The sequence below is a fragment of the Protobothrops mucrosquamatus genome, unplaced genomic scaffold (genome assembly GCF_001527695.2).
Source record: "Protobothrops mucrosquamatus isolate PMUCROS unplaced genomic scaffold, P.Mucros_1.0 scaffold578, whole genome shotgun sequence".
Lineage (NCBI taxonomy): Eukaryota > Metazoa > Chordata > Lepidosauria > Squamata > Viperidae > Protobothrops > Protobothrops mucrosquamatus.
Genome location: NW_015386879.1, coordinates 530,633 through 555,661, shown reverse-complemented (window position 1 = coordinate 555,661; position 25,029 = coordinate 530,633). Strand labels below are relative to the sequence as shown.

The 25,029-nt window shown below is 40.2% G+C and overlaps 1 protein-coding gene across 1 annotated transcript in view; it reads right to left on the bottom strand.

The window, feature by feature from the left end:
• Nucleotides 1-1,788: 1,788 nt before the first annotated feature.
• TENM1 (teneurin transmembrane protein 1) overlaps nt 1,789-25,029 on the bottom strand; it is a 238,034-nt gene continuing 214,793 nt past the window's right edge. The window contains exons 25-32 of the mRNA XM_015817351.1: nt 21,029-21,539; nt 16,399-16,571; nt 12,704-12,939; nt 9,079-9,375; nt 7,832-8,219; nt 5,391-6,611; nt 4,408-4,550; nt 1,789-2,547 (exon numbers count right to left, since the gene is read on the bottom strand). Of these exons, the coding sequence (XP_015672837.1) occupies nt 1,789-2,547; nt 4,408-4,550; nt 5,391-6,611; nt 7,832-8,219; nt 9,079-9,375; nt 12,704-12,939; nt 16,399-16,571; nt 21,029-21,539 (3,728 nt within the window). The remainder of the gene's footprint in view (nt 2,548-4,407; nt 4,551-5,390; nt 6,612-7,831; nt 8,220-9,078; nt 9,376-12,703; nt 12,940-16,398; nt 16,572-21,028; nt 21,540-25,029) is intronic.

The following is a 25,029-nucleotide window of genomic DNA, read 5'->3' as shown; positions in this document are numbered from 1 at the left end:
GTCTTATCGTGGATTCAAGGAACTGTTCATGACATAATGTTTTTAGGATCTAGAGAACCGTTCTCTCTGGGCAATATAGCCTGTTAGACAATCACAGATTGCAACACAACAACTTCCTTAGCACTTATGGAATTTACCAAAAGGAAGCTTTTGATTAGCAATCGGTGTCTTGTTCGCATGATCCCAAACTCTTCATGGAACAAACATTTGCCTTATGAACAAGAACTTGTGACGTGCATTTGAAGATTGAGGAAATCTCATGTTGGAGAGCTCAACGTGAGATATAACTGCAAACAATTTAAAGGCTGCATTCGACAGAAGTTACTGCCATCGGTACTCTGGCTAACCACCCATGCAGTAAAGACATGGTAATTGCTCTTCCATTTCAGTACTTGCAAGTTTGGAATAAGAATGTTAGACTAACATTCTCAGCTTATGCTTTTCCATTTAATATATTCAGAGTATTCTATTCGACAAACCCCACCATTAGAAAGTCTTCGATGTCTACAATCTTGACTTCATATTTTAACTGCCCCTATAAAGAAACCTAGACCTATTTAAAAAAGGGTTAATGGATCAAAGGAAGTCTGCTCCATTTTAGGGATCTAGCAAATTTCTGGTCTGATTTTATTTTTTAATTAAAGATCCACAGAATTACATTGCCTGAACTTGTAGATGGATGGGTATCTGGCATTTTCCTTTTGAAGCTTTATGAGATGGTTAAGAGATCCTGCCAATCTTGTTTGCAACATTTTTTTAAAGAAAATTGATATTCGTATCTGCTTTCTGTTTAGCCTTAGAACTAGCCACGCAACCACAAAATTGGGGTGGTTACCTGGTCATTCCAGGAAGTACTACAACAGAAACCTCTACTAGCACTGCTACAAATTCCTAGGATTTTTAATTATTGAATGACATAGATCAGGGGTCTCCAACCTTGGCAACTTTACGACTTGTGGACTTCAACTCCCAGAAAGGAATTCTGAGAATTGAAGTCTACAAGTCGTAAAGTTGCCAAGGTTGGAGACCCCTAACATAGATGGTATCTTGGCCACATCACAATGTTATTAAAATAAATGCAACCTATCTTTCTCTCCAAGTATTCTTTTTATTTCTTCCTGGCAAAAGGAAAAAAGGAAAATAGCTAGTAACTGGCATTCATCCTAGCTAGTGTCCATTCTCTTCCTGAACTCAAAGAACCAACACATGACTGTTTTTTAAAAAAACTTGGAATTCTAAGCAGAATTCGTTTTGATCTTTTGATCCTATAAGGCATCAACTAAAATTTGGTTTTTTTCTCAATTGACCAAGCGGGTCGTGGCAAAACGGTTCCCTAACAGCAAACACAAAGTTGTGAGATGGGTCATGAGCGAAACACCAAGCAATTCATGACACTGGCCTCATCCTTTACATGTTATGGGCAAGGTAAGTAACCAAAAAGCTATTTTGAAAGACTGGAAAGGAGACAGTATACTAAATATTTTGCCCATCTGGATTCTCTCCGATTGAAGTTCAACACTGAGAACGCTGCACCCAAACACTGAATATAACCGCCTTAGAACTAAGAACCATTGCCATCTCCCAAAGCATTTAAACAAACTATATTAAAATACCATCTTCTGTCACATTTAAAGGCAGTAGGATATGTTTTTCCCCCCTCTATATTTATATATACACAGAGTTCTGATCTAGAAAAACCAATACAATAAACTGTTACTTAACATCTTCATTTAAAAACAGGCAGTCTTTGGTGATGTGAAGGCAGAAAACATGTTGCTTGTATGTCTGTTACCTTCTGCCTATTTCACTCTGTCTCATAAAGTGAATATTGTTGGCACTGTCTGCGAGTTCTAGATACTGCTCCACAGATAAGACAAAATATCCGTCATAACCCTGCACTTTCCCAGTGCTCAAAAGCTGCTGCTTCTCCCCTTCTGTCCAAACCCTTGTACCTTCTTCACCATCTTGCAGTCGCTTTTGTTCCTTAGTCCAAGCTTGTAGCACAGCTCTTTGCCGGGCGATCTCCAAAACATGGTTCTTCTCTTCTTCGATGGTCGTCCCATATCGAATGTTAAAGCACAAAAAACCATGCTGAAGTTGGATGTCTGCAAATCGTCTTGTCCTCCCGTTGATGACGGAAGTCATTTGGGACACCGTGACGTTGACCCCGTTCTCCAAGATCCGCCGTCCCCCAGTGTTGCCTATGAGAGAAAGGTCTTCTTCCAAAGACCCAAGCTTGATGAAATAGTGGGTGTCTCGTCCATCGATGGTGAAATGGAGGTTCTCGAGGTAATGAGCACCGTTGAGGATGGCAGCGATGCGTCGGCTGTCCTCATTGGCTACGCCGATAATGTCTGCTGTTACCAGTCCATCCTTAATTGCGAATTTGATGCCCTTCCCAAAGACCGAAGGAACTGCAGCAAATTGGGGTTGCTTTACCTTCTGTGTACATCGGCCATCGCTGTATTTGGGGGTCATGGGAAGCTGATCCAAGGAAATAAAGTTCCGGAGTTGCTTCTGTAGTTCACACTGAATGCCAAGAATAGTCTGAGAAGGGAGGAAGGAAGGAAGGAAGGAAGGAAGGAGAAGAGAAAGGAAGGAGAAGGGAAGGAAGTGAGGGAGCGAGGGAGGGAGGAAGGAAAGAGAAGGGAAAGGAGGGAGGGAGAGAGGAAGGAAAGAGAAGGAAAAGAAAAGAGGGAGGGAGGAAGAAAAGAGAAGGGAAGGGAGGGAGGGAGGGAGGAAAGAACGAAGTAGGGAAGGAAGAAAGGAAGAGAAGGGAATGAGAAGGGGAGAAAGGGAGGGAGGGAGGGAGGAAAGAGAAGGAAAGGGAAGGGAGGGAGGGAGGGAAGAAGAAGGAAGGAAAGAAAGAGGACAGTATCAAAAGTGAATGTAGTTTATTAAAGCAACACAACACAACACAAACTTTTTATTGAATGCACTGCATGGGAATTTCCAAAAATTGGTGCAGGAAAGTTGTCATGACTAACAGTTTCAGAGTGTGGATGTGGATGCACATTCTGCAAGACTGATGAAATGAGAAAACAACACTGCACCGGAGGCTTCATTTCCAGATGTCTACTCTTTGAGACATACTTGTGAGTTTCCAGAACTGAAGAGCAGATCTTAAAAAGTGCCCCTCAGTCACATTAATGACTGGATATGGAACTTCTTGGTTTGCACAGAACATTTTTTTACAGTTGAAGATAATTCTTTCCTGCAAATAATGCAGGAATTGTAGTTTTTAGTGAAGTTATGCTTGAGAAGGAGCGATCCTTTCCAATTACAGTCAGTGGTCATTCCTGACTTAAATTTTATTTGGTGATTAAAACATTTGAAAATGCCCTGCTGTCACTCAAAGCAGTCTTTTGCCTCCTGTATTTTAGGTTGGAAGAATTGGGGTTAGAAAAGAATTCTTCATAAAGGCAGTATAACATATCACATTTCTCACAGGTGAGAGAGCACAGATTGTGTCTCTGATCACTGGAACTATGTTTAGGATGGTTGTGCTATTAAGATTTAAGAGGAAGGAAGGAAGGAAGGAAGGAAGGAAGGAAGGAAGGAAGAAAGGAAGGAAGGAAGGAAGGAAGGAAGGAAGGAAGGAAGGAAGGAAGATAAGCAGTGTCCTGCTGGATTCCACACACTACACTTGTAGAATCTTTGCACATTTCCATCCCTAATCAATTGTCAAGTGCCAGGGAAATCAAGAGATCCAGGCGGTTCAAATGGGTATAAAGATTTATTGCAAGCTCAAGCTCTTTACAAGAATCTGAACTACTAAGAGCCAAAAGAAATTGGTGGTAGATAAGGGTAGAAGGAATTCAAGATGGGCTGGACTTAGAGCTCTTGTGTGGGCATGCAGGGACTCATGACTGATGACGCATTTGACCCCTCCCTCAGGCTCAGCTGGGTCATCTCCTACATCAATAACCCGCCTCATAGAAGGGGACATCAGCCAAGACCCTTTCACCATCAGAGAAAGAACAACTGCAAAAACTGTCCTTTCCATCTTTGTTGAAATACTCTGGCTTTATAAGACTACAAACAGCGCTACATGATTTGTACACACATTTGTATTCTCCATGCGAATCCCTTCCCCTAGTTGCGATATTATCACTCCTAGTATAGGTTGTCATCAGCCTTCTTTAATCTAATTAAGCCAAGATGGCACAGTGGTTAGAATGCAGTATTGCAGGCTAATTCTGCCCACTGCCAACAGTTTGATTCTCACTGGCTCAAGGTTGACTCAGTCTTCTGTCCTTCCAAGGTCAGTAAAATGAGGACCCAGATTGTTGGGGGCAAGAGGCTGACTCTGTAAACTGCTTAGAGAGGGATGTAAAGCACTGTGAAGCGGTATGTAAGTTTAAGTCCTATTGTCATTGCTAATTCCTTCAGAAGTCTTTGACTTACCTTTCCAGGATCCCACTCTTGGGTCTTGGTTTGAAGTTGTAAAAGCTCGTACGTTGTGTCCAAAGTGCCCATCCCTGGCCTTGGGAACCCAGGGAGCACATTGTGAAGCTGAAATCCAAACAGTTCAAGCCAACTCCCGATATCTATCGAGGAAACCAAGAAGAGTTCAATTGGCCTAAATGCCTGTATAAAAGCAAAGAATTTCTAAACATTAAAGAAGTATCTCCTTTGATTAAGAGGTATAAGAGACTTGAATGCCGGGAACACCGTGGTGAAACAAGCTTTCCCAAATATTAAATGCTGCTAAATATTTCTGACTGGGAAAGGGGAGTGAGAAAAATATGAACACAATCTGACTAGAAATGTTTGGAAGAGTGGGAAGCGACTATCAGCCTTGCGACGTAGCCCAGTCAAGAAACACGCCCAGGTGAAATAATTCCACTTTATTGTAAAGTTACATTAACAGAATATGTATGTTTCTCCCTTTCACCTTTACAGCCCAAAAAACTAGGGAAGTTTCCTTCTGAGACGTTTCCACATCCTTTTACTGCTGTGGGCTCTTCTGCCTCTTATCTGTTCCCCTGGCTGCTGCTTTGCTCCCTGTCTCCCATGGCTATTCCCCCATGCCATAACTGCAGCTCTCCACTATGATAAGTGTCACACAACCTGTGCTAAGTATGGAATATTCCTCGCACTGTATCCTTTCTTCCTTTGCTTGCCTTTTTAAATTATGTAACATTGATAAAATATTAAAAAGTATAGCAGGACAATTGCGACTATTTAAACTTTTAAGAAAGTATAGGTACATTTGTTTTCATCTTCACCTCTTCTTCCTTTGGGATCGTGACTTCTAAATTATTAGGCTGGCGGGCTCTGATGGTTGTGCTGTACTTTTTATGAATTCTGCAGGAGGCCTTTAGCAGAAAAGAAAGGGAGGACTAAATGAACCAAATGAATAGCCTGAAAATTCAGGCATGTCTTACCTGTAGTATATTTAGCCACATCTTGTATTTTGCCAGCTGGATAATTGTTTTCAAATGCATACAAATTAAATGGCTTAGGGACATTCTTCAGCTCTTCCCAGATGCGATGGTTTGGGCTTGTCCAACGTCCAGCAATGACATCATAATCTCTTTGCCCCAAGTGTACCAGTTTAGTCAAAGAATTATATAGCCCTCCATGAAAACCGATAACAACTTCAAAATCTGGGTTAGTGTCCTGATAGATCTCACCGTAAGGCGTGTAAAGGATTTCTTTGATCACTTGGCCTCGGCTGCTGAAGACAGCTAAGGGTGTCCCTGTGTTGTCACATGCCACATAATACTCTTCGCCACTGCTTAACTCCATAGCTATCAAGTGTCCTTGAAGGTCATAATAAAGGGATGTGATTTCTGAACTGCTGTGATTGTACAAGTGAGTAATTCTTACTGGATTGGAGAGATCTGCGTAAAAGAATTGTAAGTGTTGCCCTAGATTTGACTTGCTGGCCACTCTTCGTCCCAAGCCATCATAGCAAAACTGGATTGTCCAGCCAGCCACCCTGTTGTAAGCTCTGCTCAGGAAACCATTGGAGCTGTACTCAAAGATGTCATTTCCTCTTTGTTTAAGAAAGCCATCTTCATCCACCTTGTACTGAAGATCTCCTAGCCTTGTGATGCGGTCTCGGAGGTCATATCTCAGAGGAGTAAGCCGTGCACTGTTCCCGTGGCTGAGTAAGTTGATATTTCCATTGAGATCATAGCTGTAGCGCCACTGAGTTTTGTCATTCACAGAGACAGTTTGAAGCTGTCCATCAGCATCGTATTCATAAAAGTACCTTGTTATGTTGGCATTTACTCCTACTCGGATGTCACATATCACCATACGTCCCATGTTGTCATATTGAAGAGTCATCCAGTAGGCAATGAATTTCAGAATTTCATACTGTACTTCTATCACTTGGCCATTGGCACTGAAAATTTTGGTATGCTTCATCATGGTGGTGGTGATAACTTGATTTAAGTCATAATTGATCACGCTGAATTTGCCAAATTGTTCTGTTTTCCCAGACACATCTACGTAGCGGTATAGATCAATAGGGAGTGGTGTTTCGTTGATCATTGCTTGCATGCTGGTTACCCGAAAGTTGTTATAGCTGTAATCAAACCTGGCATTCACGAGACCTTCTTCACTGAATCGGAATATCTGTCGCCCAATAAGTGGCCCTATAGATAAAAGGTAAAATGGATCGTTAAGAAGAGAAAACTGCCCAAAAATGCTGGGGGAGACACCTAAATTTAGGCAACTGAGAACAAGTTAGAAACCAGGGCAAATCATTAGGAGAAAAAGATTTCAAAAACTAGCATAGAGATGTATCTTTATTATGCCTAATTAAAAACCACACAGTTGTGAGGAAGCTTTCAAGTCCTTCAAACCATTTTAAAAATGAACCATTTGTTCATTTTGCAAAGAGTGGGCACCTTTGTCAGGTTAGGACACTATAGATTTTGAAATAATTAGATATTTAGAATTTAACTATCAATTTTATATATACAGTATTTGGAAGCATCTTTTTGTGATATTACTATATATGAAATGATTGTGTCATGTAAAAGGCAATACTAGCCTAATCTATTCAACAGACTACCATAATCTTCATCTTCTTTTTCCTTTTTAAAGGTATTTTAGGTCCAATTATATAGTCTAAATCTAACCTTACCAAATAAACCTATTCCTAATTTGATGAATGCCATGACAGCAAATCTTCCAAATCTTTGTGAGACAGGCAGGACATGCATTGCAACAGATGTCCTTCTAGCCACACCGAATTCTAGCCACAATTTTTAATTCTGGGAATTTTAATTCTGAAATATGTGGACAGTTCTATAATACAAATTGAAAACACATTTTTACCATTCACACGAGCCTTAACCATACAATCTTATTTCAATATAATTTTCCAATCCGATTCCGTTACAAAATAAAATTCTTCAGGTGCTTATTCCAAGACCTCACATGCCAGAAGACATTACGGACCATATGCACCAGGGACTATCACTATGTTATCTGTTCCCTTAATCCAGGGGTAGGCAATCTTGGCTCTTTTATGACTCGTGGACTTCAACTCCCAGAATTCCTGAGCCAGCATGGCTCAGCTTGGAAACCTCAGCATGGCTGGCTCAGGAATTCTGGGAGTTGAAGTCCACGAGTCATAAATGAGCCAAGGTTGCCTACCCTGCCTTAGTCACTCTAACAAATAACCAATAAGCTACATCCTTCTGGAATCCAGAACAGATTTATCCAAAAGGTATTTTTTTAAAGTGATGCTTCAAAAATAGGGTCTTTGTATAAAAGAGAAGTTGAATCTCAGGGCTGGCAGGTCTTCATGAGAGTGGTGAATAGCTGCCAAGAACAGGTGAAACCTAGGAACCTAATCTTAACCCACCCGTTTGCCTGTATCTGATGGTGCAAATAAATCCATCATGCATCAAGTGTATGGTTTTAATGACGCCCGTTGATTCTTCGTAAGTAAAGGAGACCTGTGTGGTGTCGTAAAGGATCTCGGAGAGCTTGGACTGTGGTGTGTATTGATAAAGAACTTGGCGGCCCGTTCCTGCGTAGAGAGTTTGCAAAAGCCGTCCATCTCTAGAAAAGTCCTGCATGAAGGAGGCACTGCTGTCTGGCGGAGAGTAAAGATTGCGATAGTAGCCAACAGAGAGCATGGTTTGAAAACTGTGGCGGACCATGCTTGGCATGGTGACAGACAGTAGGTAGTCCGACTGGTCATGTTCAAAGATGTAGCGGCGCTGGCTGTGCAGAAGAAGCATCACAGACTGAAAGAAAGAAAAAAATCCAGAACGTTAGGAAATAAGTCGTTTCCAGAGGCGCTGGTGGGATAAACAAGTCAGGAATACCTACACTGCAAACACAGTTTCAGCCAGGGGATTTGCCTCAAGAGGGCACACAAATGTATTTTTAGAGAGGATAGACTGAAGTAAGACCTTTCATCAAATATATCAAGAGATCTCAAGGTAGTCATATTCCCAAGACAACATGGGGGGACATCATAGTGGGGAAGATTACAGGATATCAATGGCTTTTTTTTATAGGTTGGATGTGGTTGAGAGTATTCTTCTTCTAAGAACTTCCTTCAATTGGAAATAATTTGGCCATATATCCCAGTCTGGATCCTCCAAATGTGGTGGAACCATAGCTTTAAACATACCTGTCCCAAAGGGGCTTTTTCAAAAGGCAACTGGACTTTGTTTTCTCCTTGAAGACGTTTCGCTTCTCACCCAAGAAGCTTCTTCAGTCAGAATAGAAGAAGCTTCTTGTATGAGAAGTGAAACGTCTTAAAAGAAAAACAAAATCCAGTTGCCTTTTGAAAAAGCCCCTTTGGGACAACCATGACCTGGATGACTGAAAATCTCCTTAGACATTTCAACATACTTGTTTTGTAGGCTAATGGAAATCCTAACTGGNAAAAGGTCTCCATGATCCTAAAGAATCACCTGATACCTGATTATTTTAAACCAAGATGTTGATCAATAAGCCTTCTCTACTCTCTGCCTTTCAATAATCGTTTCATTAGTATTTCTAAAAGGAGAGAACAACCCCATTATTTGACTTAATCAACATTCAAAAATGATCTTATTCCATTCTCACTCTTCCCCAGTTACAACAGCTAATAACCTTTTCTAGATAGGTGTAGCTCCATATTTTTCCATCTGCCCATGTTCTGGAGATAATCTTCCCATTTGGATCATACTCCATTTTTTCAGTCCATGTTCCTCTCTGGATGTACGTTACTAATCCAGAATGGGAGTAAGTGATGTTGACTTCATTGTACTTGTTGATGGGTGACCAAAGAATTGGGCGGCCTGCCTGGTCATAGAGGATCCGAAGAGTGAACTTGCGATGGTCATCATAGATCTTCCCTGTTCTTGTTAAGTGGTCAAAATCAATGGACAACAAGTTTCTGTTGTGAGCCTAAAAAACATTAAAAGAATAGCATGGCACTTATGATTGAAGCAGTTCTGCTATTAAAACCTTTGTACAGTAGTTTACAACAGCTCTTATTGTCTTACTGAAAGTATTACAGCATTGTTCTGACACTACCGACAATATTCCAAGTTTGGGACATTTCTGATATGATTTGCAACACTTTCAGTCTACTTAGAACGTGGAACAGCCATTCCAAGCTCACAACAGGACTCTTTAACCTAGAAACATCGTAAATTTGAAGCTCTATTATGAACAGTATACATTATAGTAGGGCTGCATTTGTAGATTTTATACATGTGATTTGTTTGCTTTTCACTGAAAATTATGTGTGCACTTAGCCTCTGGGATACAATGACGGACAGTTTAGCAAGCCTGCTCCACAAACTGTGGACTTGCTCCACAAACTGTGACTTGCTCCACAAACTGTGGACTTGCTCCACAAACTGGTCAAAAGGAACCATAGTTCCACATGATAGATGAATTCAGGTCTTCTCTCAGACTCAATCCAATAATCTCAGTGAAAGAAATGAGTGGGATGGAATAAGCCAAATCACGTCTTTCTCAAATCAAGCTTGACTCCTCCTAATGACTTCATGGAGATGTCCTGTTAGTTTTGTTGACAATTATATGGAAGTGATTTGCTATTTTTTTCTTCCAGAATACTTTTTGGGGGCTTCTCGATCTATCTTAAAACTCTGAGGTTTCCGGATGCTTTCGAACCAAATACTAATCAGAACTGACCTCTCTTAGCATTCTCAAGATTAGCCAAGGTTGCTGTTCGTCTGCTGTGGGAGGCTTGAAGAAAGCCCTGGAATATTCCGTTCTCCCATTTTTCCATCAAATTTGACAGATCTATAATGATTACCCTGTTTGTAGGCCATTTTTTTTGAGATCATTAGTTTGAATGCACCCTGTTAATCAAGGCCTCCCCAAGGAGTAAGTTCTGTCAAATTGAAAACAGATTTCCTAAAGCGTTTCTTCACCCTGTACGTTTATTGACGTCTTCGTTTTAAACCCAAGTCTGTTAATTAAAGAGATTGAGGGGAAAAAAAAAAGTATTGACTCACCTGCCACAGGGATCTGTTAATACTCTTGTTGAATGAAAGCCATAAAGGCCAATCAGATACAATGACAGCGGATCATTTTGTGTAAATGCAGGACTGGAGAGACCAAAGTGGCTTTGGAAATGAACTCCTAAGACAGGCAAAATCCCATCTCGAAGGAGAGATGAGTTGTTTATTGGCTTGAAGTAAAGTCTGAACCACAGCCAAACGCCAGGATTTCCTTCTTGACTGTTTGGCAGTCTTTATGGTATGCAAAACATGGTCTCTGCCCCTTATCCACTGCTTACAGTATTAATCTTATGAACTCTAAAGCTTCCTCTTTCCGCTATGAATTCAAGATGGACAGTGATTAATATTTATGTGTTATTTATATGTAAGGTTGCAGGTTTATACGTATGTTGTATATAGCATGTTTAAATGTGTGTTATGTATGTGTACACTTTTGAGAGCAAGCAACAAAATTTCATTTTTAATGTGTGCCAATGTGCCCACAATAAAAGATCACAATAAAGGTCTTTCTTTCTTTCTTTCTTTCTTTCTTTCTTTCTTTCTTTCTTTCTTTCTTTCTTTCTTTCTTTCTTTCTTTCTTTCTTTCTTTCTCTCTCTCTCTCTCTCTTCCTTCTTTCTTTTTCTTCCTTTCTTTCTTTTTCCTTCCTTCCTTTCTTCCTTTTCCTTCTCTTCTTTCTTTCTTTCTTTCTTTCTTTCTTTTTTCTTTCTCTTTCTTTCCCTCCCTCCCTCCCTTCTCTTTCCTTCTCTTCCTTCCTTTTCCTTCTTTCTTTCTTTCTTTCTTTCTTTCTTTCTCTTCCTTTCTTTTCCTTCTCTTTCTTTCTTTCTTTCTTTCTTTCTCTCTCTTTCTTTCTCTTTCCTTCCTTTCTTCCTTTTCCTTTCTTTCTTTTTCTTTTTTCTTTCTTTCTCTCTCTCTTTCTCTCCTCTTTCTTTCTTTCTTTCTTTCTTTCTTTCTTTCTTTCTTTCTTTCTTTCTTTCTTTCTTTCTTTCTCTTCCTTCCTTTTCCTTCTCTTTCTTTCTTTCTTTCTTTCTTTCTTTCTTTCTTTCTTTCTTTCTTTCTTTCTTTCTTTCTTTCTTTCTTTCTTTCTTTCTTTTCTTTCATAGCTCTCTTTATTTCTCTGCCCAGATGTTCAGGGAGAGTTCCTATCTATTTCTCTTTAGCAAATGGGTAGGGGATCTGGGGAGTTATCTCTCCCCAATGGGAATTGCCTGCTTTACTCGTGCCAGCGGAAGAGGCCTGCTACGGATCCCATCTGCTAAGGAATTCCGGCAGGCAGGATCAAGGAGAAGACTGCTCTATGCACAAAAATGGAAGGATGTTTCGATTCCCACCATAGACGAATGACTACAAAAGCTGATGATGGAATTAGCAGAGATGGCTAAACTGACTGTTTTAACGAAAGAAAACTTCAAGGAGGAGTCATAAGTAATTTTTTTTTTTGGGGGGGGTGTCAGTTGTAAGTTGAATGGTCTTTCAGCGATCAGCCATTAAGCCAGGATTACTTGTATTAGCAGTTTGTTATTTTGCTAGGTTCTCTTTTAAACTAAAAAAAACTCTTTATGCTCTAAATTATAGCACAGGTTTTAGTCTCATTTAATTTCTTTAAATGTCATACCTCCCCTTACGCCTGTTGCCTTTTTTCCCCTTGCTATTATTTTTCTCTTGATGTTGCAGTGTGCTGTTCCCATCCATGGTCACAGAAATAACTTTATTTCTTATTAAGTTAGGCATCTTTGAAAAATTTCTAGATGGATACTCCCTCCTCCAGTTCGTAAAAAGTCAAGTGTTCACCAAGGCAACCATTTTGTGAGAGGGCTGATAATTCATTGCCAATATTTCTAAGTGTCTACTACCCCCCCCTCAAAATTTAGTTTTATAAGAATGTCACCTGTTGCTTTGAAATATGTGTGTGTGTCCCTTGAAGTCAGTTTTTGACTTCTGGAAATTGCCTGTACCAGTCCTTGCTGTTTTTCAGCAAAATCTTGAAAGTGGTTTGCCATTGCATCATTTTTGGGGCTGGGAGACAATGACTGGCCCCAAATAACCCAGCTAGCTTTGTGCCTCTGGCAGGATTAATTTTAGCCTGGTACCTTAACCAACACACGAAACTGGCTCTTACTTTGAAACAGACACAAAGCCAAAATTGACAATGCCAATTTTGACACTGACAAAGCCAAAATTGACACTGGACGATTTGCAGTATTGAGCCAGAAATATAGGTCTCTTCAGTGGAAAAACTTACCCGTAACCTTCTTTCAAAAGTGGAAATATTGCCTTTAGTTTGTTCCTTCCTTTGCCTCCACTCGATAAGGTTGGAGTTATGCTCTCCAGGTAAGGAGATATTACATTTTCCTAAGGTAGGGTTGACCACACCAGCCAGGATGTGTGTCTCAGCATTCAGCGTCAGCTCCATTCCACTGGCAAAGGTGACTCGGAGGGATCCATCTGGACTGACCCGATAAATATTCTGAATGTTGTCTGTCATCACACAAAACAGAGAAGAGGAGAAGGAGCTCAGCTATTCATCTTGATGAGTGTATAGTTGTGTGTGCAAAGGATTTATTTATCTAGTCCAGGGGTTCCCAACCGGGGGTATTCGAGACGACATTCTAGGGGGCGCGAAAACTTGAGTTTTCAAAATTATAGCGCATGTGCATAATTCGTTGCTGTTATTTCGAACTTTTGTAAGGGGTGCGAGAATATATCAGAAGTGTTCTAGGGGTGCGGGGTATAGAAAAGGTTGGGAGCCACTGGTCTAGTCTTAGAATGATATTTGCAGTAGTTCCACAACTGGAAACATCTGCGTTCAAATCCCAATATAGGCTTCTTAACATTATTCTCCATATCAAAGAAAAGAATTTCCCGGAGTAACACTGAAGGAAGATATGGAACTAATAGCACTGAAAAGCGAAGAATTCCCAGCACTATTGAAAATATAGTTTGATTACCACTCAATGTGTTTTGGAGAGAAGCCAAACTTTGAATAGATACAGATATATGGAAGTAGACATGTAGATATAACAATTCTTCCGTTTAATGGATTTCAATATAGCAAATTGAAGATAGAAGTAACTTTCATTCTGACTCCACCCCAATTTAAATTAAGCTAAATTAAAGTTTTACTGCAATTACTGCAGTAATTTACTGTGCAATTATACAAGTGATATCATTTATACATTTGGATTTAACAGACATTTGGATTTAACAGACATTTGGATGTAACAGACATCCTGACCGCACATATACAGATATAGGCATCTGTATATGGGTCTCTGTGTTAATGTCTAGAAAAAAGATTGTGGAAGAAATCTGCAGAATGGTGAGTATAGGATTGCAATCTGTTTTATTAAGGTGTGATATTGACACACATATAAAAGGGGCAGGGTTGGACTGTGATCCCATGCCTGCTATACTGCAGATTTTGACTCCCCACACATAAGGATTCTACTTTACATATCCACACAAAACTTTATTGTAATGAGCATTGTATCTCTTAAAAATATAGAGGCAAAATTAGTTTTTTGCAAACATCTGCATTTTTTTTTGCAAACAAAGAATATCCGTTAAATAATTTTGCTTAGACTGGGAAGTTGAAAAAGAAACTTATGATCTTAAAGAGGAAATAAATTGTCATCCCCAGTTGTAAAAAATAATCTGTACTCTAGAATTGCTGCTAAAGTGCAAACATATATTTTTTTAGTCCAGAATGGGGAACTGTAACCCTGCAGCAATTGCACCCTGAAGTGCAGGAGAAAAGAAATTCTCCATCCTTGCTTCAAATATTGCTTTTTTAAAATTCACAATCTGGCTCATTAAAAGCAGCACCCGAAGGCATGAAGCTTCCACAGGATTTAAAACTCTGACTCTTGTATGGAAAAAATCCATTTGAGAACTTTTGGAAAAACAAAGCATAGTTATCAATGTTTGGTAAACAAGTTTTTTTTTTAAAAAAAAAAATATCTACACCATGTTGCTTGGCTATAATTAGGCATTTGCTAAGATTTTATTCCACAATTTTTTTATCCTGTGACAATTGAGTTTATTAGCATATGGAATTTGTTCTTAATTTTATTATGTGACTAAAATTGACTAGCATGACAGAGATGAGCTGAAGTGTGGAATAATTACTGCAAAACATTTCCCCCCACCCAAATAAAAGAGCTTCTAACTTTTATATTGTTTTTTTTTTGTCTTTCTGTTTATTGTCTTTCTCTTTATATTCTAAGCCCCAGGGAAATATTTATATTTGAAATGCATTGGGTTGTAATAAAATAATACTTTCTCTAGCATCTGGAAATCTTTCTCTCCCTCTTTGAGGGTGACCCCCCCCCCAAATCTCTGGCTTTTATGTGCAGCTGAAATAAAAGCTATGTTACTGTTTTCTTAAATAACTAAATGCAACTATTATAACACCAGAATAGCTGAAGAGTATCTTCTGGTGATATCGTAAACAAATATGGATCACAATCTGTCAGTTTTGCAACTTTCCTCCTCTTTTTTCAGCCCCTTTTGTTTTGGATGTTCTTGCGTGTTTCCATCAAGGCTACCTTCCTTACTATCGTATCTCTAGCACAAATTATTGTAACTTGCTGTCCATGGGTTTGTGCTTGAAGACCACCCAGAAATTTCAGGTGGTCCAGAAATGCATCTGGAGGTATGCTTAGTGGTTAGTCAAGATACTGCCATGATAATGCGCTATAAGTAGGTTTGTAAGTGCGGTTCAAGATGTTGGACACGAGCTACAAAAGGGCCAGGATCTGCTATCTTAGGAGCTGACTTTCTACAATAGTTTCTCACTGTCCTACTCGAAGAACTAGATAGTACCAGCTAGTTAAGAGTCAGAAAGTATGGAGCACCAGTGATGGGCATTCTCTGAAGCAGCTCATACTTTAGAATAATTGCTCCCTAAGGCAAGGATGCTGAAACATGGCTGATGCCGAAAGCCTTTGGGGATTAATTATAAGCAGTGTTGCTATGTTCAAGACATTTAGCTTATTACTTTTAGCCTTCATTTAAGCTGAGATTTAATTACATTACTGTTCTAATTAATTATTATAGTGACTTGCATCGGGTTCTACGTGTAAATTATGTAGCCACCTAGAGTCCTATGGCAGTCGACAAAGCCCATAAATAAATAATAAATAAGCAAGTGAATAAAATAAGCAAGGCAGGCAGGCTTGGAAATCCCCTAGTTTATCATTAAAGGGCACTTCACCAAAGTTTATGGGATCCTGGCTTATTGGATCTTGGCAGCTGTGTGGGGTCTGACAACGGTAAAGCTATATTTCATAAGAGAAAATGCAAAGCAGTCAGCAAATGCCAAGCGAGTCCCAATCGGTGCGGTGGTTCAAATGCTAAGCCAAGAATGGTTTAAACATGGTTTATTGAATTACCCCGTATTAGTTGGCTCCAACCAAGTTAAAATATAGTCTCTGGGTTTGGTATTAGGTTACGTTTGTGGCATTCAATGATATTACATTACAGCTACCCTATGACCTACTTCTGTATTCTATTGCTGTTCATAAATTTATTATTCTTTCTCTTGTTCGGTTTATCTGGGACAAAGAACAGGCTGATGGTCCATAACGTTCTCTGTCTCTTGTTTTAAAAATGACGTCATCACAGTTAGTTTCCAAGGAGGCCAGTTTTAGTGATACACAACTTCGTTCTGTCTCTCCCACTGGAGAGAATAAGTTGACTGGATTATGCTCATTGTGTAAAGGAAAAAAACCCCAGCTTCTGATCTCAAGGCTTCTTATAGTTGTCATCTCATTATTCAGAACTTGCTTGATCAGATCTTTTGAGTAACCTGTAGGAGCCAATATAATGAGCTACCTCGCTTTGGTGTAGGCCTTTGAAAAATACATTCAGAAGAATGTTAAAACTATGAGATCAAACACGGAAAAAACAACAACAACCAGGATGCATTTTGCCTACCTTGTTTTAAAGTATAAATAGTTGAGGTAGCTGAAAAGTTAGTTGCTGTAATCACATTTTCCCTATTTGAAGCGTCAATTTCTATTCTCATCAGTTTTTCAATATCACTATGGAAACTGCTAACTTCCCCAGTGGGAAAAGTTGCATTGGTTAAATGACCATCGGAATCATACCTAGGAAAATAAAAAGAACACGGGTAAATGAAGTATAGAAGGAAGGAAGGAAGGAAGGAAGGAAGGAAGGAAGGAAAGAAAGAAAAATAGAAAGGAGGGAAGAGGAATGGATGGAAGGAGGGAGGGAGGAAGGAAAGAATGAGAAAATAGAAAGAAGGAAGGTAAGAGGAATAGATGAAAGAGACGGGGAAGAATTAAGTAAGCAAGAATAGAAAGAAGGAAGAGAAGATGAAAGGAAGGAAGGAAAAATAGAAAGAAAAAAAGAAAAAAGAAAGAAAGAAAAAAAGAGGGAGAGAGAGAGAGGGAGGGACGGAGTAAGGAAGGAGGGAAGGAAGGAAAGAAGGAAGGAAAAATAGAAGGAAGGGAAGAAGAATAGAAGAAGGGAGGTGTACCCATATCAAGAACATTTTATTATGTTCATCGACAGAGGAATAGAGGATAGAGACAGACAGACAAACAAGATTCTGGTATGAATCAGCATTTGTTCTCTTTTTGAGAGCCATCCAGTGGTAATTTTGCTCAAAAGCAACCCATTCTTTCCCTAGCTATCAGGAGAGTCTGGATTGGCTAGCCCAGAGTGAACTCATAGCATTTCCACTTACTTACCTGCTGTTTTCAGCTGCCTGCTGCCTGCAATAATAAAGCCTTTTGCTTTCCAAAAGACATTACAAGCTGCTTCGGGATCCTGTTTTGGCTGAAGAGCTGGGTCAAACATGCGCCCCATACGTAGAATGGCTACTCTTGACAGTGATTAAGAAGTCACTCTGCATTCCCAGGAAAAGAGTCGCCCTGTGGAGGCTTTTCACAGCTGGTGGAGCCAACTGCAAAAACCAACACTTTTGGAAAACAAGGCTTTTATTTCAGCCCCAGTGTCCTCCCTAGCATCCCAGCTTAATTTTATATTTCTTTGTAGCCAGAGAAAGGTTTTTCCAAAGGAAACTTTCAGGATTTTTTTTCTTAGATGCTTATAAAAATGGTGTAGGGTTTCCTGCCTGAGCAGGGGGTTGGACTAGATGACCCCCAAGGTCCCTTCCAACTTTACTATTATTACTATTACTGAGGTGGTGGGTCAGAGAGCATTCCAGAAATTGCTGAGTCTAGAGATAATGCTCTCTCCCACTGTCCTTGACTGTTTAAGCCATATCCTGTTTTTGCTTTGCTTAGTAGCCAATTCCCTATTTTTATCTCTGTGTCAATGTTCAACTGTCTGGTATTTTTCCATACTATCAGGAATGCTGAGATCACAATGTTTAACATATTACCATATATGGGATCCAGAAGGGTCAGGAAATGCATACGTTGTATGAAACTATATATGTGCACTCTGAACACACCTCGGGGTTCAGATCTTGTTTTTGGCTTTGTGTAGCCCTCTGAACCTGCACAAATAAACTTTCCTTCTCCAAAGAGCTGGCTCATGTCCTTTCATTCACAACATTACTATTACTATTATTATTATTATTATTATTATTATTATTATTATTATTATTATTATTATTATTATTATTATTATTATTATTATTATTATTATTATTATTATTATTATGTAATCATGACAATGTTAAAAGCCACAGCAATACAGGTAGTCCTCAACTTACAACAGTTCATTTAGTGACCCTCTTTGCTTTCGGGAAATGTGTGCGACACTGTTTGGCTCAAGAGACTTTTCATCCCCGGCACCTCTGTTCGTAAATAAGATCACAGGGTTCCAGGGGCCGCATTCGGTTGAAAGTACAGAGAACTGTACTTTTAAGATTTTTTTGTTTTTTTTAAAGAGTCCTTTCTCATCGTGGGCTAACTCATTTTAGATTTAACACACCCTTGTTGCAACTTTCAAGGTTTTATTGGCACTTCTTCTGCCTTGTTTTATAAGCCAACTTGCGTAGCCCATTGGGGAGGAGGCAACCACGTACATAAAGGTAATTCAAAAATAATGATGGTGAATTTACAACTACCAAATAACCGCACAGGAAGCTTTGGTTTTCCAGCCTGAGTTTGATGTAACTCAGAGATGCCACAAGAGGCCGCTCTGTACTAAGAAAAAGGGAATTTAAAAGAAAAACGGATTCTTCTCACTGAAATGTTTAACGTTTCCTATCTTGAATGGCTGAGAGTTCAAAATGCTGTGAGAAACATATTGAGGGTTTTAGACAATGCCCAGGAGCAGGAGTGTCCAGGTTTATGAATTGCAGCCTTGTGGACCCATCAGATCTACACGTCTAGGGTGTGCTACTGGCATGGTTTATGTCTTCTAGCTAAGGCTTCACAGCACTGGTGGAGAAGTGATGACAGCTCTTCTGTGCCTCCTGATGGGAAATCCAGCTGTCCATTTCCAGCTGTTCAGATTTCCCCCCTCCCCTCGTATCCTGTTGGTTTAAAGCCAGGCTGCCGAAGCTGCTTTTTTCACCGGGGATTCAAGTATTTGCTGGTCTACCAGGAGCTGATCAGAAGAGCTGATACCTTGATAACAAGGCCAGAAGGTAGACCAGGCAATTCCGTGCAATTCCCTTCCCAGCTCTGCGCTCATTTATCCGTGAAGAGATGAGTCCCTTTGAGTCAGAGGCTGTCCAAGCCGTGCTGCTGAATATGTGTCAACGCTGCAAACAAATCTGGCTGAAACCATTTCCACTTCGTTTTCAGTTGCCGCAGAACTGGGAGGGGGGATGTGCACTTTTAAGTTTAGACAAAACAATAAATTGTCCTGTGGGAACCAAGGTCATTGCTGCTTGAGTTTTGGCCGGGCTGAAGCTTCTGTTAGAAAGGCCGCCAAAGTAGATTATTGGGGAATGTGATTTCAAGGCATTCAAACCGGTCAGTCCTAGAAGAGATCAACCCCGACTGCTCTTTAGAAGGCCAGATCCTGAAGTTGAAACTCAAGTACTTTGGCCACCTAATGAGAAGGAAGGACTCACTGGAGAAGAGCCTAATGCTGGGAAAGATGGAGGGCAAGAGAAGAAGAGGACGACAGAGAATGAGGTGGCTGGATGGAGTCACTGAAGCAATAGGCGTGAGCTTAAATGGACTCCAGAAGATGGTAGAGGACAGGAAGGCCTGGAGGAATGTTGTCCATGGGGTCACGATGGGTCGGACATGACTTCACAACTAACAACAACAACAACTGGGGTTGGAAGTTCCACAGTTCAGCCCTGAGCTACAGATATTCTTTTCTACTGGTACCTAAATTAAAATTCAGCCTCAGCAACAGATTTCACTGAATAGGTTTGGTCTAATCATTTCCAATGTTCTGTTAGCTCTTTTTTAAAAAATTGAGCAATCATTCCTCATCGTCTTGCACCTTGAGGGCAAGATTTTAAAATAAATAAAATGTAAAGCACAAACTATAAATTAATATGCCCTTTTGTAACCAAACTGATCCCTCCCATTGATTTTGCTATTTTGGCTTTCTCCTACCTCTTCTATCCATGAGAAGAATATGATGGGTGTAAGCCAGGGGTAGGCAACCTTGGCTCTTTTATGACTCGTGGACTTCAACTCCCAGAATTCCTGAGCCAGCATGGCTCAGCTTGGAAACCTCTCCCTTTCCCCTCAGCATGGCTGGCTCAGGAATCCTGGGAGCTGAAGTCCACGAGTCATAAAAGAGCCAAGGTTGCCTACCCCTGGTGTAAGCAGTCAGCAAAATTGGCTTCGACAGACTATTTGATAAAAAGTCTATTTAGTCTATTTAGACTCATATATTATTTGTGTTTGCTGTGCACTGCCCAGGATTACATTGTATAAAATGGGTATCTATATAAATCTTATAAATAAATAAATGCATACATAAATAAATAAATAACAGTTGCATTTCCTGATACAAATATATAGCTGATTGGGGGCCATATAGATCTTATAAATAAATGAACAAGTAACTATTGCATTGTATATCTGACATAAAACTGAGGTTTTTGATAAGGTGTGCAGGCGCACCTAATCCCAATGAAATCAACTTTTTGGAATGGATTAATTCCTCCGCAAGGTTGAATGTGACTAATAAACCCAGTCAAGGTGTTTTAAGATTTCTGAATTAATACATTAATAGCAATAACACTTAGACTTATATACCGCTTCATAGCGCTTTACAGACCTTTCTAAGCGGTTTACAGAGTCAGCATTTCGCCCCCAACAATCTGGGTCCTCATTTTACCAACCTCAGAAGGATGGAAGGCTGAGTTAACCTTGAGCTGGTCAGGATCGAACTCCTCACAGTTGGCAGAGTCAGCCTGCAATACCGCATCCTAACCACTGCACCACCACGTTTCTTTAAACCCCAATTTTTGTTGGATGAAAAGTGAAACATTTTATAGGGAAGAAACAAAACGGCTCTAATACATGATATCACGTACCTTGCAAACTATGGACAAGATGGATTTTTGATAGTGGAATGAGGGGAAAATAATTTTCTAGGCTAAGCAGTTGTTTTTCAATGGTTTGGTAAAAATGCTTAAGTGTTTACTTACTCATAAACTGTTGTCCATCCATACTCGTTGCTTTTGGTGGCAAGAAGTCCAGTGGTGCCAGGATAGGTCATTAGGGCTAAATTGTAGCCCTGAGCATAAACTCTTTTGAGAATGCCATTGCTACTGATGGTCAACCAGTATACCTGCCCTCCAGGCATCACCATCCAGAGAGGTAAGCCACTGGCATCCCTTCGTATATGTACAGAGTGACCGTTGTTGCTGGTAACGGTGCCAAGTTCACCTTCCCCGTTATATGTGAAGTTATACAGAAAGTCTCTCGTGATCAGATTGAGGGTGTGCAAGTGAGTTCCATTGTTCGTGAATTGATACAGTTCTTGGTCAGCTGGAGAGGCTATCTCATAAATATTGGCATCATTGAGATGAGGCTTATTTTGGCTAACAGCACGGATGCGGATGTTCCCAAGGTCAGCGATGTACAAAGTGCCATCAGGAGACACGGCAAGGGAAGATGGAGCTTTGAGCTTGGCGTCTTTAGCGTATCCACCATCACCTGAAGAATAGGAAGAAAACAATGTCGACCATGCAAATCTGCAATGACTAGCTCAGTGGTTCTCAACCTTTTTAATGCCGTGACCCCAACTGGTCGTAAGTCGAGGACTAAACCGGTCGTAAGTCGAGGACTAAACTGGTCGTAAGTTGAGGACTAAACCAGTCGTAAGTCGAGGACTTTCACTGCCCGGGAGCGCCGCACATGCGTGGTTCCGCCCCCTGCGCCGGCCGAGGCGTAGCTGGCAAGCGGCAGAGACGGAGCAGGCTGACCACCAGCTGGCTCAGCCCAAGGGAGGTAAGGCACCCACCGGAAAAGGGGAAAAAATGGCGGACAAAAAAAATGGCAGACAAAAAAAAAATGGCGGACAGCCTTGCTTGGTGACCCCCGTGAAATGGTCGATCAACCCCAAATGGGGTCCCGACCCACAGGTTGAGAACCACTGAGCTAGCTAGTCAAAATAAAGAAAGACTAGGGATGAGATGAGAGCAGTATTCCAGTATTTGAGAGGCTGCCATAAAGAAGAGGGGGTCAAACTATTCACCAAAGCACCAGAGGGCAGGACAAGAAACAATGGTTGGAAACTAATCAAGAAGAGAAGCAACCTGGAATTAAGGAGAAACTTCCTAACAGTGAGAGCAATTAAACCAGTGGAACAGTTTGCCTCCAGAGGTTGTGGGCGCTTCATCATTGGAGGCTTTTAAGAAGAGACTGGATAGGCACTTGTCTCAAATTGTATCTTGCTTGAGCAGGGGGTTGGACTAGTAGACCTCCAAGGTCGCTTTCAGCTCTATTCTGATTAAATGCAAATTATCCCAAAGGTGCTTTCTAAAAGGCACCTGGACTTTCTTGGGTTTTTCCTCCCCTTAAAAACGTTTCACTTTTCATCCAAGAAGCTTCTTCAGTTCTGAACTGAAGAAGCTTCTTGGATGAGAAGCGAAAGATTTTCAAGGGAAAAAAACCAAGGAAGTCCAGATGCCTTTTTGAAAGCACCTTTGGGACAATGATGACCTGGAAGATTGAGAATCTCCATGGACATTAATGCAGATGTCATTATGACAGGATGAAAAAGTGAGGTGACCTTCAACTGTCAATATTGTTATGATTGACAAAAGCATTAGAATAGAATAGAATAGAATAGAATAGAATAGAAGGGACCTTGGAGGTCTTCTAGTCCAGCCCCCTGCTCAAGCAGGAGAACCTATACCATCTCAGACAGGTGAATGTCTAGTCTCTTCTTAAATACTCTAATATTTTCTTCCAAAAATATATAGCCACCAGGGAACAGTTCTCGGAATATATAATTGAATTGTAGTGATATCCTGTTTGATACTTTATTGCAGTGTTTCTCCGCCTTGGCAACCTTAAGATGTGTGGACTTCAACTCCCAGAATTCCCCAACAAGCCAGGTTAAAGTTGCCAAGGTTAAGAAATACTACTTTATGGAGTCAAAGTTGGAAAAAAAACCATTGTCACCATTGAATACAACCTTCAAATCAAGTTGTCTCTAGCCCACTTGAGCAGCTCCAAAGAAGAGGGTTGTCCATCACTATGTTCCACTCTTTAAATATTTTTAGTATTGGGAAATATTTTCCTAACTTCATTTAGCTCTTGGTTGCGTTCCCACATAATGGTGAGCCAGGGATTTTTCAAACTATCCTTAAAACATGCCACAATAGTTTGATCTCCATGGAACAATAACCCAGAAATGGGTAATATAGGATCCATGGTAAGCTCCAGACAAAATGATTGTACTGTGATTTATTATTATATCCAACTTTGGTTGATGAGAGCTGCATGCACAACCCTGCTGTTTTGGAAACTTGTACATTCCAAGCTGACAAAAACGCAGTGACAATCACAGCAGAAATCATTACGTTGGCAGCATTACACTCTCATCCAGAAATGCAATGACATGTTGAATCAAAATCCTTTTATGCTGCAAGTGACGAGAACCCAGATGTGCTAAAATGTATTTCTTTCGAGATCTCTGATTTAGACTAATACGAATAGGAAGTTTAGATACGTATCATAGTTGATGTTTGTTTGTTTGTTTATCTATCACACTTCACCACCACCACCACCTCTCTCTCAAGAGAGGCGCTCTGGGCAATGTACAATTTAATACAATTAAGCATTTAAAGCAGAACAATTTAAGGTTATTTTTTTAAAAAAATATATAAAACATTGTAAAATTGCAAAAAAAATTGAGAATTCCAATTGGTATCAATGGGTTAATTCTTCCCAACCACTCTGAATTTGTCAGGCGCAAGCAAGCAGAACACTCCAAGAATGGACTAAATATTCATTATTATTATTTATTACATTTATGTGCCATCCATCTGGCCTTAAGAGGGCTCTATTTCTATATAGGTTTCTTTGTTGTTGATCTCACCAGACTGTCTGTCTTCCTTTGGGAAACAGCAAATATAGATCTAAGGGTTTGACCTCAAATATTTCCTCTCCTGAATGGACTCAAAGGTTTTTGAGGAATGTTTTTGAACTTCCCCTGTGTGGGCTCCGTCTCCCTCAGCCAGTGGTTCCACTACAGAATTATTAATCACATTAACAGACTGGGTCTCCCTCATCACCTGAATTATAAAATCACAGAATCATAGACTCATAGGGCTAGAAGGGACGTTTGGAGGACTTCTAGTCCAAGGCTGGAGTCCTTATACCATCTATTGATAATGGAACACAGTTACTCTATCTCTTCTCCTACAGAGCAGGACCATTGTGTTGACACAGAAGAATCAGTATGCTAGCAATCCTCGAGCTGACTAATTATTTGATGTCTAAAAAAAAATAGCCAATTTTGCAATTAAGATAATGTCATTCATCCCATCACACTACCTTGTTTTTAAAGCACGTGAACTCTGCCCTTCTACCAGGCAAAGCACCACGCAGGGGAGTTGAAGTCCACATTAATATTGGTAATACAACTGTCCTTTCTAACCCTAGAAACCCAGGAGCAACATTTGGATTCAGAGAGTAGATAAGAGAGACTTGGAGGGGTGAAACCTCACATTCTCCAAACAGCGAAATTGAATATAGGGTCATGATTTTGTGAGAACTTAATTGTTTTGTTTTCAAGCATCCCAGTTTCAAAATGGGATGCTTGCTCCTGGACAGAGTGCTTCCATCATTCCAAAGTGAGGCTTACACTGGCACAAAAAAACAAATTTAACATTCAGGGAGGAGATTAGAATACATCTGGGAAACTCAAATGCCCATCTTTCAAGGAAAGGGATTCCATTGTCAGGCTTCGAAAACCAAGAAAGACACAGTGAAACTCTTCTAAGCAGTTTCCTTTATTCAGTCTTGGTCGGTCACTGGGAGGAGAGGTTAAATCTTCTGAGCTTTTGGACGTGTGCTGGAGCCCATCCACAGGGAACTTCTCTCTATTGGAATGTGACAGAAGAAGAAGAAGAAGAAGAAGAAGAAGAAGAAGAAGAAGAAGAAGAAGAAGAAGAAGAAGAAGAAGAAGAAGAAG